At 38.7% G+C, this 20,073-nt stretch overlaps 1 protein-coding gene across 2 annotated transcripts in view; it reads left to right on the forward strand.

Annotated features, from left to right (window-relative positions):
* CDH11 (cadherin 11) overlaps nucleotides 1-7,652 on the forward strand; it is a 94,824-nt gene extending 87,172 nt beyond the window's left edge. For both annotated transcript variants that reach the window (XM_089476900.1, XM_089476901.1), the window contains 3 exons: nucleotides 1,181-1,298; nucleotides 5,438-5,689; nucleotides 6,304-7,652. In XM_089476900.1, the coding sequence (XP_089333026.1) occupies nucleotides 1,181-1,298; nucleotides 5,438-5,689; nucleotides 6,304-6,800 (867 nt within the window). In that variant the 3' untranslated portion in view covers nucleotides 6,801-7,652. The remainder of the gene's footprint in view (nucleotides 1-1,180; nucleotides 1,299-5,437; nucleotides 5,690-6,303) is intronic.
* Nucleotides 7,653-20,073: the final 12,421 nt, after the last annotated feature.

Consider the following 20,073-nt stretch of genomic DNA (forward strand, 5'->3'; position numbering starts at 1 on the left):
GCAGCCCAACAGCACTCCAATTGTTTCTGAGGCACTGCAGATTAGGACACTGGAAAATGCCCTCTAAAGCGCATTCCCAGTTGTGGAGTGCCCTGGGACAAGTATTTGTGGCAAGGCCCCAAAGGATTTCTCCATCTGCCTGTTGTCCTGTTTGACAAGCACCCCAATCTGCAGTGCTTTGCAAACACTTTGGTCATGTTGTTGCCAGGCTTCAAAGGTAGTTTTCATCTCGGCCTCAGAGGGAGCCATCAGGCAGACCAGCAACATCTTGGACTGCCTGAAGGAAGAGGCCCCTCCCTCCTCAACTGTCATCTCGGCCTCAGAGGGAGCCATCAGGCAGACCCAGCAACATCAGGGACTGCCTGAAGGAAGAGGCCCTTCCCTCCTCAACTGTCATCTCGGCCTCAGAGGGAGCCATCAGGCAGACCCAGCAACATCAGGGACTGCCTGAAGGAAGAGGCCCCTCCCTCCTCAACTGTCATCTTGGCCTCAGAGGGAGCCATCAGGCAGACCCAGCAACATCAGGGACTGCCTGAAGGACGAGACTTCTCCCTCCTTTAACTGTATTTTGTATTGTATTACGATTTTACTGTACACCGCTATGATCATCGCGGAATAGCGGTCTATAAATAAAACATATTATTATTATTATTATTATTATTATTATTATTATTATTATTATTATAAGTTTTTGTGGTGTGTGTGTGTTTTGTGGACTGCTTGTCTCAATATGCCCTGAAAATGAAAGAGTGCACTTCTCAGAACCCAATCTACAGAGTCTTGGAAATGCTTTGGTGAGAATGCTGCCAGGCTGCAATCATAGGCTTAAGAGAAGGTCACATTTGATCATTCACAACTCTAAATATGAATCCACAGAAGTTATGAGATCATAAGTCTGGCTTAAAGTCTCATAACTACTGAACAAGATGCCATTATTTTTAAATGTTCAGCCTGAAACCTCTTTAAAAGGTGAATGGCTGCTCCTGGAGACCCCAGGGGATCAGAAAAGGGGTGTCTGGGGTGCATTGGGAAGCTGAATACAACTCCAAGGCCATATTTTGGCCATCTCTAACCTACAGGTTTCTATATAGCTTTAACTTATAAATCAGTTTATTAAAAGAAAAAGAAACGAAACAGTTTTTAAACTCACAGCATGCTTACAAATGCCTTTCTTTTACAGCCATTATTTACAATTAGTGCAAAGGATAAGGACGATACAGCCAATGGTCCAAGATTAATCTTCAGTTTGCCACCAGAAACGATTCACAGGCCTAATTTCACTCTCCGAGATAACCGAGGTTTGTACTGAGATGTAATATAATGAACAGAAGCAAACTACTCTTCTCATACCATAGAGCAATATTTTTGTTCACCAGAAGTGGTGTTGTTTGTCTTGGGCAGAGAGCTTGAAAATATGCAAAGGAATGCAACAGATGCTCAGAGCCATTCCTATAGTGTGTTGTCACCAACATTCATCCTGATAAGTGAATGCAAAATAAATCTGTGGGTAATGGATTGGGATTGCAAGCTCTAGTTGAAAATGTTTAATACAACTAAGCAATGAGTACACAGCATTTTTCTTCATTAAATCTCATCTGTGGCATTTTCAGGGTTTCAGGAACACCTAGCCCAGCATTTTCTAATAACTAGGATGAAAAGAAGGCAATCCTGTATTTTGGGTGCATTTCAGGCTGGGGAAAGTGAGAAGGCGAGAAGATCAAAATGTGGAGATACATTAAGTTCTGTCCCACCCACATTTCAATCTGATACCATAGACATTCCTTTGGGGAGGATGAGGCCAGGACCTTCCATGTAAGGGGCATAATGAATTCATTCTTGTTTTATTTCTGACTTAAAAGAGATATCTGAGGTGCTGAATCTGTTTGCAGGATAGGATTTTTACCACCATGGAGAGCTCAAGTGTGGACTGAAAAATCAGATTGGATTCGCTCTGTCCCTGAGATGGGACCCCCACCTGCCAGTCTTCCTAGACTTTTCTTAAGAAATTCAAATAAATATTTTACTATGGGCTGCTACTATTTTATTATTTATTTATTTCATTTATGTGTCATCTTTCTCCTGGAGTGAGGCTCAAAGCAGCTCACAAAAAGAATCAGCTAAGACCTAACAATAAAATGTAAACTCATTTCAAAATATCGTCGCATTGAAATGATAGCTTATAAACTGAATAAAATCTTTCAAAGTACGTCGAAGAGAGTTTCAGGGACTGGGAGCCCTCCCCTGTGGATCCAAAGACTCTGGCCTTTAGACTATTTTATTTAAGGCAGTATGTTCACTGCAGAAAGAATCTGGTTTGACACCCATTTAACTGCCATGTCCCACTGCTATGGAATTCTGGGAATTGTAGCTTTGTGAGATATTTAGCTTTCAGTGCCAGAGAGCTCTGATCCCTCAACAAATTACTATTCCCAGAATTCCATAGGATTGAGCCATGGCAGTTAAAGTGGTGTCAAACCAGATTGTTTCTGCAGTGCAGATGCAACCTCAGCCTATTATTTCAGAGAAACACAAACTGCGGGGGAAACTCAGAAATACTTTATAACCTAATAAGATCACTTGAAGACCCTGTTTTTATATAAGGTGTATATCTACATCAGTTAATAGCTTAGCAGATGTGGATGCCACCTTGCTAGCATATATAATCTCATCTTTCTGCCCTTCCTCAAACACTGAAATAATTTGGATTTATCTCAACTAAGGCAAGAATCTCCAATTTCCGTTCTTTTACTGACTCCACCATTGCTTGACACACATCCCTTTTAAACATATTCATGTATTTTACATGAGTGTGAAAAGCCCATAGTATTGTTAATTGAATACTGTAGTGTTATGTGTGTTTATAAAAGGTTAGGCTAAGGAGTCAAATTGAAGAGTAGGAATTCTAAGGGCTTCCAGCAAGTAACCTTTTCCCTCCGACAGTCTTGTAATTTGCAAGTCAAAGTAGTTAAAAGTTTCTCTCCCTCTTTCTCTTTTCCATTTGCAAATCAGAGCAATCTTTAAACAATATCTTAAAGAGTTTGCTAGTTTAAAAGAAAAAAAAGTCTCTATTAACTACAGAAGCCATTTATTTTAAAACTGCAAAGTTTAGGCTGCCATCACAACTCTTTGAAGGAATCGTTGTTGTTGTTGTTGGAATACTGTTCTTGATAATTTAAGAGTGTTTCTAGCAGTCCCCTGAAATTAATTAAAATAATTAATTAATGAATAGTGACAGTTTACATCCTGATAACAGTCAGAGGTGTGGCCAGCTTTTTCAGCGCATTTTCTACAAAGAGAATAATGAGTGATTTCACGCTGTGATAAAACACTGCACCTCTTTCCTTTGGAGAGTTTACTTACATTGTGTCATGCTGAGACAACATGACTTCTTACCATGCACTTGTTCTACATATTTGGCTCCAGTTCTAATTCTGGGATAGCTTTGAGAGCATAAAAGTATTGCAGCAAGATGAGAAGCAAATGATTTGAAAGGGGTTATAGACATGCAAAATATTTTATACTTGTTTTCCCTTAGTCTTAGCCCATAACCAAGAGCACTGGAGAAATTGCAACAAAGAATAGCTCCAACTTGCATGGGTCTCGGTGATCAAAAACAGTGAGCACGCGTCATACGTGGGTGTCTTTTATGCGGCTTTCAGCTTATGCTGAAAGCCCCATGCCATTTCTTGTATGGTGCATGTGACCTGGCACACCATGTGCACAGGCTCCATTATTTTTAATGGAGCTCAAGCATAGGCGCAACTTGCCTTATGTGGAAGGGTCCGGAACGGATCCCCCGCATAAGACAAGGGACCATTGTATATTTAATAGGCTCTCATCACCACTTGCCTGCCCATCCCCTGAAATCCACTGGAAAGACATTTCTTCCAGTCCCACCAACTTCACAGGTAAAGGTGATGGGAACATGAGACAGGGCCTTCTCAGCAGCTGCCTCTAAACTATGAAAACCCAACCCTTTGAAAGCCCAGCCCTTATCAGTTTAAAGAGCCTGACAGCACAAAATTGTTTTTACCTGCTGCCAAAAGGAGAGCAGGGATGGGGCCATCCTGGCCTCTTTAAGGAGGGAATTCAGGAGCCTGGGAGCAGACACTGAGAAGGCTCTCTCTCTCTTGTTCCCACCAAACAAGCTTGAGAAGGTGGTGGAACAGAGAGAAGGGCCTCTCCAGATGATCTTAACACACTAGTGGAATCATGAAGGGAGATATGGCCTTTCAAACAACCTTGGGCCCAAGCTGTATAGGGAAACATTTGGGAAGCACTGCACTGCAGAGTTTCGGAATCACTGCACTAAGGCCTGGCCCCTGTGACATCTCAGTGGCATCATTCCTAGGTCTCATGTTTTCATCTAGAAATCTTAGGACTTCCAATAGGCTTAATCTGGCAACTCTAATTTTAAATATATTTGTTCAGAAGTAAGTAAATATAGGTATACTTTCCCCCTGTGGTAAATGTGCTTACAGCAATTATTTAAACTGTTATCTTAAGCTTGTTTAGGTTAACTGAGTTTGATCAAGCCCTGCCTTAAAATGGCTTGTTAGAATCACCCTATTAGCAGAATCTTTCTACACAAGAAAAATAGTATTTAAATACTATTCTAGAACAATAACATTATTCAAATGTTCCAGTAGTGTTTGGCGTACGTCCACATCTTTAAAACAGTAAATATCTGAGGAAATGATAGCGTTAGAAATTAGCTTCTATGTTGAGCCAAATTTAGTTCCATGGCTAACTTCATTGGAATTGCACCCAGTGACATCATGTCTAAATATATGCCATTTCCCCCCATGCTTGAATACTATTATGTCTGCCAAAGGCAATAAACTGAAAATGCAAACGTCAGGGAATATTTATTTTGACAACTGCAAAGAAAAGTGTCTCTGTTAGTTCTTATGGTACAGGAGGATGTTTGTGGAAGAGCTGGTGCTTTAGATACATTGAACCTAAGGCACAGTGTCATATGATTGAGAATTACATCTTATATCTCAATGTTTTTGCTTTCTTGGGAGGTTGTATTTACTCATGATTGCACAATTATGATATGGAACAAATGTGAGCATAGTTAAGTGCACATATTGATAATGTGCGCATGATATTCAAGAAGTGAAATTCAATAATAGATTCAGTAACAGAGTACGCTTCAGTTGAAGTCAAGCAGAATGGGATGCTACTTCACACAATGTATTAAAGGTATAGTGTGAACTCTGATTGTCTAGAGGTAATATTCACTCCAATTTAAATTGGATCAATTTGGGCATTGTCCTACAACAAATCTGAGTGCTTTTTTTAACATCTTGATATATGTGAATGTGATTCATTTGGCCCACTCTTAGGAAAGACAGTAGGTAGGTAATAACTTTTGCTTGCAACGTCATAACAGCGGATTATGAACAAATAATCATTATATTGTTTAAAACAGATAACACTGCAAGTATTTATGCAAAACGGACAAGCTTCAATCATCAGATGCAAGAGTTGTACCGTCTGCCTATTGTGATCAGTGATGGTGGGCGCCCTCCACAGAGCAGCACCAACATGTTTACCATTCGAGTTTGTGGCTGTGATGGAAATGGCATTTTGATCTCTTGCAACCCAGAAGCCTACACCCTGAATGCTGGACTTAGCACTGGGGCTTTAATTGCTATCCTTGCTTGCATTGTGATATTGTTAGGTAAGGAAATCCCAACATTTTTATACTCTTCTTCATGAGCATCCTCCTCCTCCTGAATAAAATGCTCCATCTAACAAAATGTAGTTGCAATTCATGCTTAAATCAACGGAAGCACCTCACAAACAGCAGATGGATGATTAACTTGAAATTAGCAAAATCCTTCGGAGGGGTTAAAACTTGTTATATTTGCCTGTAGAAAATTTGTTAGGTTAGAACTTTGCCCTATATGTTCTATATATTTGCACTAATTTTGCCCTATATGTTCTAACTTTGCACTAATTTTGGAGGTAATTTTGAATGCCACTGTTTAAAATGGATTGGATTCAGTTTTTGCTTCATTGACAGTGGGATCTTTCATTCCTGAAATTGCATCCCACAGAGGGGCAGGATATAAATAAATGTTGTTGTTGTTGTTGTTGTTATTATTATTATTTGAATAATGGTCATATAAACAGAAAGTGTCTTTCTAACACTGAAATAAATCCTTCCATAAGAAAAACACAGTCTCATAAACAGATGCTATTTCTGTTAGTAGAATGCCCTAGGATGTTATATATTTTGTTATGCAACTCGTTTTAAAAAAATAATCATCATCATCTAATTTCTCTCCTCAGTGATTGTAGTGTTATTTGTGACACTAAAACGTCAAAAGAAAGAACCCCTAATTGTTTTTGAAGAAGAAGATGTCCGAGAGAATATTATTACTTACGACGACGAAGGTGGCGGGGAAGAAGACACAGAGGCTTTTGACATTGCTACTTTGCAAAACCCTGATGGCATCAATGGTTTTATACCTCGCAAAGACATAAAGCCGGAGTACCAATACATGCCAAGGCCAGAGCTTCGACCCGCTCCAAACAGTGTTGATGTTGATGACTTTATCAACACAAGAATACAAGAAGCAGACAATGACCCAACAGCGCCTCCATATGACTCTATCCAGATCTACGGTTATGAAGGAAGAGGCTCAGTGGCTGGTTCACTTAGCTCTTTAGAGTCAGCAACAACGGATTCTGATTTGGACTATGACTATCTACAAAACTGGGGACCTCGTTTTAAGAAACTAGCAGACTTATATGGCTCCAAAGACACTTTTGAAGACGATTCTTAACAATAACGTTACAAATTTGGCCTTAAGAACTGTTTCTAATGTTCTGGGAAAAACAAAATCAGAGGAAAAAATGTAAGCAGGTATTTTTTTTAATACAAAATAAAACAGTGAAAGGCTCATATAAAGTATCTAAGTTTGATGGGGATGGGAGGTTGTTCTTTAATTGTAAAGGGACATGAATAAAAAGTGGTCAATACTGTGAAGTACCTTTTCACCGCAAAGGCAAAGGCTGGAGGTGGTACCTAACTTCCACTAGAAAGGGAAGGGGGAACACCACTTGTGTAATACAACATATTTAAGTAAAGGGAAATTCTTAAAGTCATCCTAGAATTGAAGGCAATCTTTTTATGTATTATGAAAAACTAAGTCTTTTATGTCAAAGAAGCTTCCACAAATTAGAAAAAAATAACAGTTCTGAGCTGTAATTTCGCCTTAAACTATGGACACTCCCTATGTAGTGCATTTTTAAACTTGAAATATATAATATTCAGCCAGCTTAAACACATATGATGTATGTACAGGACAATGTACAATTATAATGTCTCTTGAGCATCCGACTCGTTTCTGCTGACTCTTGTAAATCTTTTTGCTTATACTTTCATCTTAATCTAATACGTGCCAGATATAAAACTCTGTCTTGTTAAAGTGGGAGGCGCCCTATTTCTATGTCATTTTTAAATGTATCTATTTGTACAATTTTAAAATTCTTATTTTTAGTATACATACAAATATCAGTATTCTGACATGTAAGAAATGTTACATCACACTTATATTTTATGAGCATTGTACTGTTGCTTTAATATGTGCTTCAGTATATGAAGCAGACTTTGAAATAAAAAGGACTCTTTTTTACATTCCTGTTTGTTTTATTAAACTATGAGAGGAAAACATTGTTTCTAATGCCTAATTTGCATTACTGGGCTTTATATTATACCTCTGTACTTATAACTACCAACTTGGTTTTTAATAGCTGGTAATATTATACATTTATAGCTAATGTATCATTGGTTAAAATGAGTTTGAAGTTGATCTTTAAGCGATACACTGATGCTCTGTATGAGTATGCACTAGATTCATTTCTTCTTCTAAACAAAGTCATGCTATGTGCATAAGTCTTACCTCTTGTCAATCATACAGTCCTTGAGAAATGGCTTTACGACTGAGCAAGCATAATACTACTTATAAATCAAGATTCTACAAGTGACATAAACTTTTCTAATCCCTGTAAAGACCAGAATTTATACTTTCCACGAATGTTGTAGAAGGAGGTATTCTGTATGTTTAGCCGGAGAAGAGAAGGTTCAGCAGTGTTTAAATATTTGAAGGGATGCTATACTGAGCATATTTTCTGCTATTCCAGAGACTAGGATGCAGACGAATGGATTCAAGCTACAGGAAATGAGGTTCCAACTAAACATTAGGAAGAACTTAATGATAAGAAATGTTCAATAGTGGAATATGCTGCCTTTGAGTGTTTTGGACTCTCCCCCTTTAGAGGTTTTTAAAAATCTGTTAGGAATGCTTGGATTTGTATCTTTACTCAGCAGGGAGTTGGACTGGATGGCCCTTGCAGTCTATTCATCTCTACGATTCTCTGATTCTAACACCTTTGCATAGTAGCATCTCTATTGTCTGGGCTACAAATTCCTCTGCTATTGTATTTCATATTTTATGAAAGGTATTTCTGGCCTCTTGGAAGAATGCGACTTACATGATAGCTAGGTATCCTGTGGCGGGTCATTCCCCACCCTATTTTATATGTTAATAAATAACTCTTTATCCAGGCATGGATCATTGTGTAACCAATCAAACTAATTCCACATTGGACAGTAGTTTCAGAGTCTTTAGAAGTATACCAATAGATGCAAACTAGATTTTTTTTTTTTTTTGGGGGGGGTGCATTCTCTAAGTGTGATGGCAGCCACCAAACAACCTCCAAAATTCTTAGTTTTGAACGCTGCAGAGCACTGTTTGGACTTCATTGTGGAATGGAAAGCCAGCAGTGAGGAAATGGAATTGATCATTCTAGATAAAGGGTATGTCTTACTAACTGGTTGGAATCCTGAAGAGAAGCATTCCCCATGACCGCATTTTGTTACAAGGCTTTTCTGTCATTTGAGAACAAAAAATAGTGAAAGTTGGTTTGCATTACTCCAAAATAAATTATGATACAGCATAATTCATCTGCAACAAGAAAGGAACAAGCTCAGTGGGATCATGAAAGTTGTTGTGTAGACTCTGTAATGAATAAGCATTCTGTTTCTATAAATTCCAATTATTTTACTCTTTTTTATGACTACGTAAACCTTCAAATGATGAAGGCAGATTTTACAAAGCATTTTTGAAGTTCTCAAACCTTAATAGAAACACACTGACCTCATTATGCAAGTTAATTGCATTTTTATCTTCGTAGAAACCTAATTTCTTCTACTATAGGTGAGACAAACTTGATTATAATTAATTAACACACAAAAATGCATGAGATCTTGAACTGCAGATTCAACACCCATGTTGACATTAAGACCAGCATCTTGTCAGTGGAGAAGAAGAATTATGCAGAGATTTTGGGATGTCGGTTGGTCTGAGAGCTTTTCGGCACCCCCACTCTATGTGGCCAATGTAGACGTGCAATTCCTCCAACAAATAATACGGTACTCCAAACCAATATGTGTGATTATATAGGGACTGAAATGTTCTATCTCATTTCTAAAATATTCTTGGACTGCATTGTCTGTCATCCATCACCAATGGCTGCGTAGTGGATTTGTAGTCCAATAGCATATGAAAGGCCAGATGTTGATCTCCTTTACTTTATATTAGAATTTCACTGGAAGAATTGAATGGGTTCATAATATGAAAATGGCCTGATTCTTGCTGAAAGTATTATGAAGTCATTATAAACTTCAGTGATGTGGCTGGATTTCCTTCCCTCCTTCCCTTCTTCTTCTGCTTCTTCTTCTTTTATAATGTAAATATGTGACACTGCAGTCGATGAGGACCGATAACAGCTTCATTAGCACACATCTCTACTGTGTCATCCATGTCCTCCTTTGCTGTGCTTAGCTCTTTTGTCACATCGTATTGTACATCTGTGAGAAAATGAAGCCACATTTATCAGATACATTATTTACTGTGAGCTCTTTCCCACCACTTAAGTAACATGCTAACTACATCCAAACGACAGCCTGTCAACTCTTATTGGAGAGATCACCTTAAAGTGTTCTGGGGGAAAAACAGAATTTTACAATTAGCTGAAAGTGAATCTGGAGATCACAAGAAGAGCTATGCCTGATTTTGCTACTAAATGTAACCAGAGAGCTAAAGCACTCGTACTAGCTGTACTGGGGAGAGATTAAGTTTAAAGTGGGAAAATTAAAGGTATATGCTGTGGTTGGATTCTTACATACACGGACCAAGATGTGACAAGATAATAGATTCAAAGTGCTTTGATTGAAAAATAGTCCATCTGTCAAGGGTTAAGCACCAGACTGTCAGACAAACGGATAGTAAATTAATAAGTTAGAACAAACAAAGCTTCAACTGTATGTACACCAACAGACAGAGTTTGGGAAAGAAACAAGATGGGCTTGAAGTCCTAGTGCAGGAAGGTAAATTTGACTTCTAGGTATAATGGATGGCTCCCATGATTGGAATATTACAATTGAAGGGAATATTCAAAAAGAATAGATGTGGAGCAAAGGAGAAAGAGCAATATTACATGTCAAAGACAAATTCACTAATACAGAAATCCACAAGAGTGATCAGTGTGGACGACTTAAGAGCATTTGGGTAAAAATAAATAGAGAAATAAATAAATACAACATTGTGGTAGGACTATACTTTGTTGTTGTTAACTGCCCTAATATTGGCCTCGACTCATGACGACCCTGTGGATGAGACATCTCCAAACCTCCCTATCCTCAACCGCTCTGCTTAGATCCTACAGGCCCAGGCCTCTGGCCTCTCATTGAGTCAACTTATGTGGCATGCAGTCTCCCTTTCTTTCTGCTCCTCTCTAACTTTCCTAGCATTATAGTCTTTTGAGTCAACTTATCTGGCATGCAGTCTCCCTTTCTTTCTGCTCCTCTCTAACTTTCCTAGCATTATAGTCTTTTCTAATGATTCATGCCTTCTCATATGGCCAAAGTATGGCAGCCTCAGTTTCATCATGTTTGATTCCAGAGAGTTCAAATTAGATCTGTTCTAGAACCCATTTATTTGTCTTTGTGGCCATCCACAGTATCCTCAGCATTCTTCTTCAGAACCATATCTCAAATGAGTTGATTTTCTTTCTGTTGGCTTTCTTCATACTCCAGCTCTCACATCTGCACAAGGTGATGGAGGATACAATGGCTTGGACGATTTGAAGTGGCAACTTTCTGCACCACAGAAAGGGCATTAGTTACTCCTCCTAATTTAGTGCCATCTGAACCTTTGATAAGCATGCCCTCTATTCCATCATCCAAATCACTGATAAAGATGTTGAATAGCAGTGGAACCAAGACTGACCAGTAAAAAACTTGGACTGGACTTGACTACCTCTGTTTCTCAGTTGATGTTTGGATGAGCTTGGCCACATTCTCTCTCCTTAAAATCTCTGAGCCTTCTGGTTTGCTTCCCAAGGGCAAAACAAGACATATATTCTTCAGGATTTCTCCATGATTATTGCCAGTGGTTCTGAGATTACTTCTGGCAGTTCTTTTAATATCTTGGATATATTTCATTAGGCCCTGGAGACTAGAATTCATTTAGAGTAGTCAGGTATTCCTGTACTGCCTCTTTATCTATTGTGTACTGCATTTTGCCCACTGCATCATATGCTTCTTTTTTCCCAGGCTGAACGCTATTCTCTTTTTTAGAAGACCAAGGGGGCGGGGGGAGTTAAGTAGATCTGCCTTTTCACTGTACCTTGGTAGCATTTCATCATCTTCTCCATGCAGCAGCCCTATCATTTCCTTGATCTTCCTTCTGCTATAGACATAACAACAACAACAACCAAAAGCCTTTTTATTGTTTTTAACCTGTCTAGCAAACTTGAGCTAGTTCTGTATTTTATCTTTTCTGACATGCTGGGTGTTGGCTTGAATTTCTCTTTGGTGATATTTCCTCTTTTCAATTTCTTGTCCATGTGCCTCTTAAATCTTAGCTCAGACAAAAGGTCTTCAGACATCCATCCTGACTTCTGTAGACACGTCTCATTTTTCCTCCTCGTTGAAACTGTTGGAAATTGTGCCTTCAATATTTCACTTTCAAGACACTCCAGTCTATCACGAACTTTCTTACCTTTTCCCTACCATGGGATCAATCCCCAGTATTTCCCTAAGATAACCAAAATCAGTTTTCTTAAAATCTAGAATGCTGACTATGCTTGGCTTTACCTCTCCATTGTATAACAAACTTCAGTAAAACACAGTCACTCTCACCTAAAAGTCCTGCCACTTCCATCCCATTAACTAGGTCATCATTGATCAGCAATGGACTCAATTATCTAGAGGGATGGTGGGGTCTGCCACTCTGGACATTTTCAATAATAATAATAATAATAATAATAATAATAATCATCCCACCTCTCCCACAAGATCAAAGTTAAACAGCTACCTGCTCTGAATGTTTTAGGTGGAGATTGATCTAGATGGCTCATGAAGCCCCTTCTAATTCAATGTTTCTATGACTCTATGACACCATAAATCCTTGGGATTCGTTTCTTCTATCAACTAAAGCCTGCTCAATTTTCCAGCCTCCATATTCAATTATCATAGCACCCATAACACCATTAATCATCATTAATCAGAAGCATGCACAATGAACGATAGCTTCTCTTATATGAAAAGTCAATAGCTGTGATATTCTCTGGTAATATTTTTAATATGTTTTGTAGTGTTTTATAGGTCATTCACATTTTTAAAAATCTCATTCTCTTTTAATTGACATAGCAACATTTTAAGGTGCTCTTTTCTGACATTCATATGCATAACGCTGCGATGTTGTTATCGCTGCTACTTTTTTGTTTGATTTTTGAATATATTTTTTAAAAAGTTATGAGCTTAATAGATGAAACTCATCTCTATGATCACCCCTTTGAAATCAGTGGAACTGCACACAGAAGCAGTTGGCCATATGTAGATTTAATGCGCCACTCTTAGACTGCCAAAAATCATAGGAGCTTTACAGGTTGCCAGTACATATTATTCAACTTTCATTCATTCAAGTAAGAATAAGCCAGTAGGTTTAATTTAGATCCTTGATGAAACTGACTGCAGACCATCTGTTTTCCATCCTCAAGAACTGGTAGGCCAACATATTAGATGAACATTTTGTTCTAAAACGAAACCTGGAAAATGCTAACACTTGGATACTGCTAATCTTGGTGGCTCTTTTAGCAACAAGGAGGTGGCTGAAGCTTCAGGTTTCTTGTGCCAATTTTGTTCCAGCATGGATAGATATTCTTCCCAAGTTAGGTACAGTACTACTAAAAGGTTCTGCTTGACAAACTGTTGCTGTGTTCTGCAGCCCATATGGTTTCTTATGGAGTATGTAAAGATCAATGTGTTAATAAAAATGATTGCAAATAGATCTGTCATATGATTATGTTACACCTTACTCATATTGGGAACATCTCCTTTGGCAACATGAATGTCTTTTTCGTGTGTGTGTGAGTGTGTGTGCTTGATTTGAGGTAGGTATGAATTACACAATGGGTAAGTCACACACTCTCAGCCTCGGAAACTCCCATGATGGGTTCACTTACGGGTACCATAAGGCAGAAATGACTTGAAGACACACAACAACAACAATGAATTACAACTAAATTCTCCAAAGTTATCTACTGACCAAAGATGTTTTATATATAAATGGGAGCATGTGCTTAGCGGCTGTGGTGCAAGTTTCTATTTTTTTTTATCAAATCAAAATGGGTGGATATTCTTGTTAATTGATACTTAAACGATTATGCTAAAGAAATCTTTTTGTAACATTTCTATAATCCCCCAAATCCTCTTCTCAGTTGACACATGGCAGAGAGTTTTATGCCATTCTTGATCCCTCGCTGTTATGTATGGACATTGTATTGTGTCTACATGGATATTTGGTCACTATGGTATTTTTATACTGGCTCTATGCTGTAATAAATTGTTGTTACAGTCAAATCAAGACCTGAATATATTTCTTCAAGGGCATGTGTATAAGTTAGCTAGCAGAAATTCTACAGTTCTACTGTCTGAGAGTGGCTCTTTGGGATTTCAGCTAGAAGTTCTTCCTAGACCTGCCTGGATATATGGGGAATGTATTTGAGACCTTAGGCATGCATGCTTTATCCCTGTGCTCTTGTTACCAGTAAATGAAACAAGGGCCTGTTACAGACTGCCAAAATAAAGCTGCTTCGGGTCTCTTTGGAGGTATGCTGTTTAAATGATGCATGCATCCTAAGAATCCGGAAGCTGCACCAAAGCTGCACTCCAGTGCTTAGGAATGGAGTGTGGCTTTGGTGCGACCTCCGGACTCTTAGGACCCATGCATCATTTAAATAGCATACCTCCAAAGAGACCCGAAGCAGCTTTATTTTGGCAGTCTGTAACAGGCCAAGGAGAATCTAGCACAAATGACTGCTTTTGTGTTTACAAGAGTGAAGTCTATTAAGTGATGGAGGGCCAATTGCTATCTTTTACAATTGCAAAGCTAAGTTATTTATAACTATCTTTGCTCCATTAATAGATTAAGGCCCACTCTCAGCTAGTTTGGGGAAGCCTCTCCCATTCCTGATATATGTTAAAGCTTCATTTCTCTGTGGATTCTTTGTTCTTGTTTTTCCTCTCACCCTTTAGCATCATCTGTCTTGTCTCTGGTTTTTGCTTGAGCACTACAAAATGATCTTTCACTCTCTTACTAGCCTTTGCAGTCCATTATCCTGCCCCAGAGAAAACTCTGTGTCTAATGTTTCTCTCTGGAATTCTACAATGCTTCTAACCTTTTGGCTCACTTCTATAAAGCAATGCACTCTGGCAGGGTCTTGCTGTCTCTTATCTCTCCAATCCATACAAAGGTGTCAGAATATCCTAGGGACCCATTAATCAACAGACCTGTTCTGACATCAGCTCCTTAGAAGCCTTCTGTATACCCTTAATACATCTGGAAGTAGCTGGAGGAAGCTTTTTGATGGAGCGATAACTTTTCATAGATCAACTCACCTGACTGATGACTCGATTGAGAATTAAATATTTATGTCTCAGAAGCTGAAAGACTGAAATATGCAATTTCAGTTTACAGGAGAGGCAGCGTTGCAGCACTTTTATTTCTCCCTAATAAACTGGATTAATGGATGGCGTTATGATGCTGTAGATGCAACCCCAAGGGCTTCGGTGACATCATTAAAACAAATGATAACCACCGAAAGAGGAGAAATATAAGCTGGCCACCTAAAAGCAGTGACAATTTCCTTTTTCTTGCACAGACATATTTAGAATCTGAATCTGCCTTCCCTGTTTATTCAGCCTGAAAGTATGAAAAAAACATTAGAGAAGTCTCAGAAGCCAGTAATGTGTTGCACACAAACCTTACATGAGCCACGATGATAGAAATGTGTTTTATACCAGACTCTAGCCTTATACAGTCTGTGTTTATGTCTTTGTATATGTGCCTTCAAGTTGTATGTTGACTTATGGTGATCTCATGGATTTCATAGCATTTTCTTAGGCAAGGAATACTCAAACGTGATTCTCTTTCCTCTGAAATATAGCCTACAGAACCTAGGCAGCCCACCATCCAAGTAGCAGCCAAAGCTATTTGAGTCTACTACTGTCTATTGAATAGAGTCATAGAATCCTACAGTTGGAAGACCTCAAGGGCTAACCTCCTACTATGCAGAAAATTATCTTGTTTAAAATAAAAGTCAGTCCACAATGTGCAATCTAATGGATTGCAATGTCTTGTCCCTTCCAACAGGTTATCAGCATGGACCATTACTGACCAACCTTTGTTCATGAGATCCCTCACATGTTATAGGAGCATACATCCTTCTTCTTTCTTTTCTATTTTTGGCAATCAATGCTATCCCTCGTCCCAAAGGCAAACATTGCTGGTGACAACGTACATGAATTTGTGACCCACATGCTCTGCATACACAGCTTATGGTGTTACAGGACTGATGAGGCTTGACTTCAGTCACAGAAGAACTGTAAGAGCTGTTCAATAGTGGAATTGATTGCCTCCAAGAGTGGTGGACCCTACTTCTTTGGAGGTCTTTAAACAGAAGTTGAATGGGCATTTCCAGGAATATTTTAGCTGTGTATTTCTGCATGGCAGGGGATTGGACTGGGTGACTCTTGTGGTTCCAACTAATATTCAGTGATTTTATGATTCCCATGGCTTTCCAGACCTGTCAATATAGGAATGGCATGGTAACATATGCTTAGGTGGCAACCATAGTGCTTCTTCACGTTTAGGAACTACTGATGCTATGCAGTGCTGGTGAAACTGGACAAACACACTCTAGTTGTTGCTTAATGTTTCCAGTCACAGGTGAAAAGCTCTGGGCTTCATGGTTCTGGTTAGGCTTTGTTAGAACTATACAGAGAGTGCAGACTGGTAGTCTCTCCATATACAATCCATATACACCTCACTCTGCAGTACAAAAAGGGAAGATCCCTAAGGACCACTTGTTTCTTTGCTGCTGGTTGGCCACATATGAAGGAGTCTCTGTTTAAATACTTCCAGTATGAATATAGTTACCCAATGGTCTGAAATGTATTTTGCAAATGTCCTTCCACTACTTGCCATTTTTGGCATAGCATTTTCTTATAAAAACTGCTACTACCATTGAATTTTTATGAGTACCTGAAGGGCTTTAACCTTCATGCATCTATGCAATGCTATATATAGTGCAAAGCAGGAAACATATTTCTTCTATTTACACCTATGGCCAGATTTCCCACTTGCCATGGAAGACAGCAATATAATATGTTGCACCTGAGTGCAACACTATTCCCTTGGGCAATGCAGTTGAGGAGTTGTAGTAACCATCTGAGTAGCAAATGTAATGGCTAGTGATAAAGCAAGAGGCTTGGATACAGGGCCAGCCAAAAGGAACACATACACTTGTGGTGTAATTTTCAGTATTTTATGAGGAGAAATAGGCAAGGGCTGTTGTTATCTTAAACATGAGTAAATTCCTCCATGGAAACAATTTGTCCAGGCATTTTGGTCCAAGGTAAAACAGCCATAATCAGTTTGAGGCTGAAGAAGCTGAACTGTGCATTTGGCACTAATGTATACTGTGTGCAGTTTACATGAACATTATGAATACTTATGGACTGGTGTGCATTGGTGTGCCCTGAAGCACATGGTGCATCACTCATATGCTTATGTCATGCTGTTCATCCTAACTGGAGCAGACCCATCCAGTCAGTGGTATTTACCCATGTATTCAGCCACCATTCAATAATTGTTTGAATTGGTCTATGCTACAGGATGACAGTCATTAACGTTTTAACAATTTTTTGCAGGCCTGATTTCTGAATTCTATTGTCTTCTGGGTGTTTATCCAAGCTACTGCTATCCCACAGCAGCTGCGTCTATAATGTGCAAAGGAGTATTTCCTTCTGTGTTTTCTAAACCTTCTGCCAATCAGTTTGATTGGATGATCTCAGATCTAGTCTTATAGGAGATGGAGAGAAACTCCTTCACTTTCTGTATCCAAAGCATAATTTTACCAATCTCTAGTAGTGTGGTCTAATCCCACACAATTAAATGCAGTGCCCTTTAAAAGAGAAGCAGGCCTTTTTACTGGAGATTCCAAGGAATGGACATAGGACCTTCTGCATTTACTTTACTGTTTAACTACGGTCCCTTCCCCGAGTGACTGGAGTGATTAAATGCTGGAGTGACATGAAAACTGAGAAGTTATTCAGTTTCATTTCCATCCTGGCACGAATTTCCTCTCTCTCTCTCTTTTTATGGGATATTTCTTGACAAAAGAAACATTATAAAACCATTACGGGTCCTTTGGAGTGGAGTTGTCCCTTAAAAATTCTTTATAAATTATGTGTAGTTTTAAAATGAAATATGCTTCATTCAGAATACCTCATTTCAGAAAATGATTTCATAAGAATGAACAAAAGGATATGGAAATAATATATGGTAAGTAGGGCTGGATTCAATCATACTATCAGGATTCACATGTAGATAATAATGAGAAGGGAGCAATTTTAACACCCTTACAATAAATACTATGTAGTTGCTATTGCCATATATCCTGGCTTTATAGATATTTTTAAAACTCATTTAAAGTTTTTCAGAAGTTTCTTTCTTGAAAAAAAAAGTCCAACTTTTGGGCCTTGTGTCTCCCTCTGATAGTCAGCTCAGGACATATGCACTAATAGAAATGAGACCATCTGGTGTGACTGAGAATCTATTAGTATCAGCATACTTTGGGCAACCTTAAAAGGAGCAAAAATACAAAATCTAAATAAGCTCTTCAGTCTGAAATCCTACATCACCAACATAACTATGTGCCAGTGCTCCAAATGGGAGAGGGCTGCAGGCAGTTTCCCAACACACTGATCTCCAGCCCCTTGGAAACACTTTTATCGGGGTACGGTTGATCTGCAAAATTAGGTTTCTGTGGTCATGGTTGATCATTCACAGCCATAAATGCAAATCCCCAGCATTAACTAGATCATGAGCCCCATGATACGGGTGAAATGACTTGAACCACACAACAATCTTGTATCTACTGAACAGGATCCCAGGGAATGTTGCTCATACTTTGCGCAAACATGACCACACAGGTATGTAATGACTGGAATATCTTGAAGACCTTACACTTTGCAATTAAGCCACAGTTTACAAAATGAATTGATTATTATGCTCTGAACTGAAACTCCAGCCACGACTGAAATTTCTGGATGCGTATATTGAAGGCTGACTAATTATTTTATTGAATGCCCGCCTCTCTATTATAGAATTTAAATGGATTAATGGAGGTGAATTTTAGGTCATGTTATCTGAAACTGATTAAAACAGTGAAAGGAGAGAATCAAGAAAATGCACATTAATGCATTACTGTAATTTATTGTTTGAAGAGTCTGTCGTGTTTGGCTCAAATTTATTACTAGTTTTCGAATATAGAAACAACTTGCTCTATAAGTATTCGTAGTTCCGAAGTGGTCATAACTCTCTCCAACAGTTTTGCTCAACTGCTCAAAAGAACAGTCTTGGACTTTACTGGGTAGCATCAATTTTCACTAAAGGTGCTTTCTTAAACCATCCTGATGGAGTGAGAGCTACTAGGGCAACAGGTCAAGCAATATAAGAAGTAGATCTGAAGGGTTCCTGGGAAGTTAGTCTCACCTCATGGCAGTAAATGGTACCCAGACAGTTGAAGGCTGCTAAGTTCAACTGACGGTTTCATTTCCTATAAGGCCACTGACGTAGTGTCACTCCAAAACTTGTTATTTGCTGCCAGATAGTGATCTTATGAACAAGACTTCTAAGAGCTTCTAATATCATCAGCTGCTCTATTCAGGTCTTGGAAAAGCAGAGTTGTTGTTGGGTTTTTTTGACAACCTAGCTCTGTCATTCTGGAATAGAGGTGCAATATTACTCAGGCAGCAGATTCTAAACATGTTACTAAGACCACATTTGGCTTAGATTTCAGCCTTAAATCTTCTGAGAACCAAACTAGGAAGTAAATACTGCAGCCTTGTTGGTGTGTGATACAAGCGATGATGAAGCCTTTCTAAGATTTAGGTTGATTCCACCTCCCAACATCAAAAGGTATCTGGTCACTAACACTTTGCCCTACTTTCACCCTTTTAACTGAAGTTTATAAGGGCTAGGATCCCAAGTGTCTCCAGTTAAACCAGTTTCAATACTTTAGGTAGTATGTTATCTCTTTCCAGTTTCTAATAATTAATTCACTCAGAGTCAACCACTATAAAATAGTAACTTCTTTGACTGTTATGACAAAGGGGCAAAAGGGCAAAGGTTTTCCAAACTGACATTCTCAAAGAGGAGATTTCCTTCTATGTCTATCCTATGAATGAGTCTTTTAATACCACTTATGCAAAAGTTTCATCCACTACCAGAGCTAGTATTTCTTATTAGACTTGCAAAGAATCAGAGTTTTTAATTAGCATTTCCTCTGGTGAACCAAACCCTCTGAGATTACTACACTTAGTAAAAATTAATTAACTTGACGAAAGCTCCTAATTGTTTTCTTGCCACTGGTCCTTTGGAGAGACTAAAAATAATACTCTCTCAATTAGGCGGCTACAACTGC

This window comes from Sceloporus occidentalis, unplaced genomic scaffold (genome assembly GCF_023333645.1).
Source record: "Sceloporus occidentalis isolate IW3139 unplaced genomic scaffold, rSceOcc1.0.p SCAF_10, whole genome shotgun sequence".
NCBI lineage: Eukaryota > Metazoa > Chordata > Lepidosauria > Squamata > Phrynosomatidae > Sceloporus > Sceloporus occidentalis.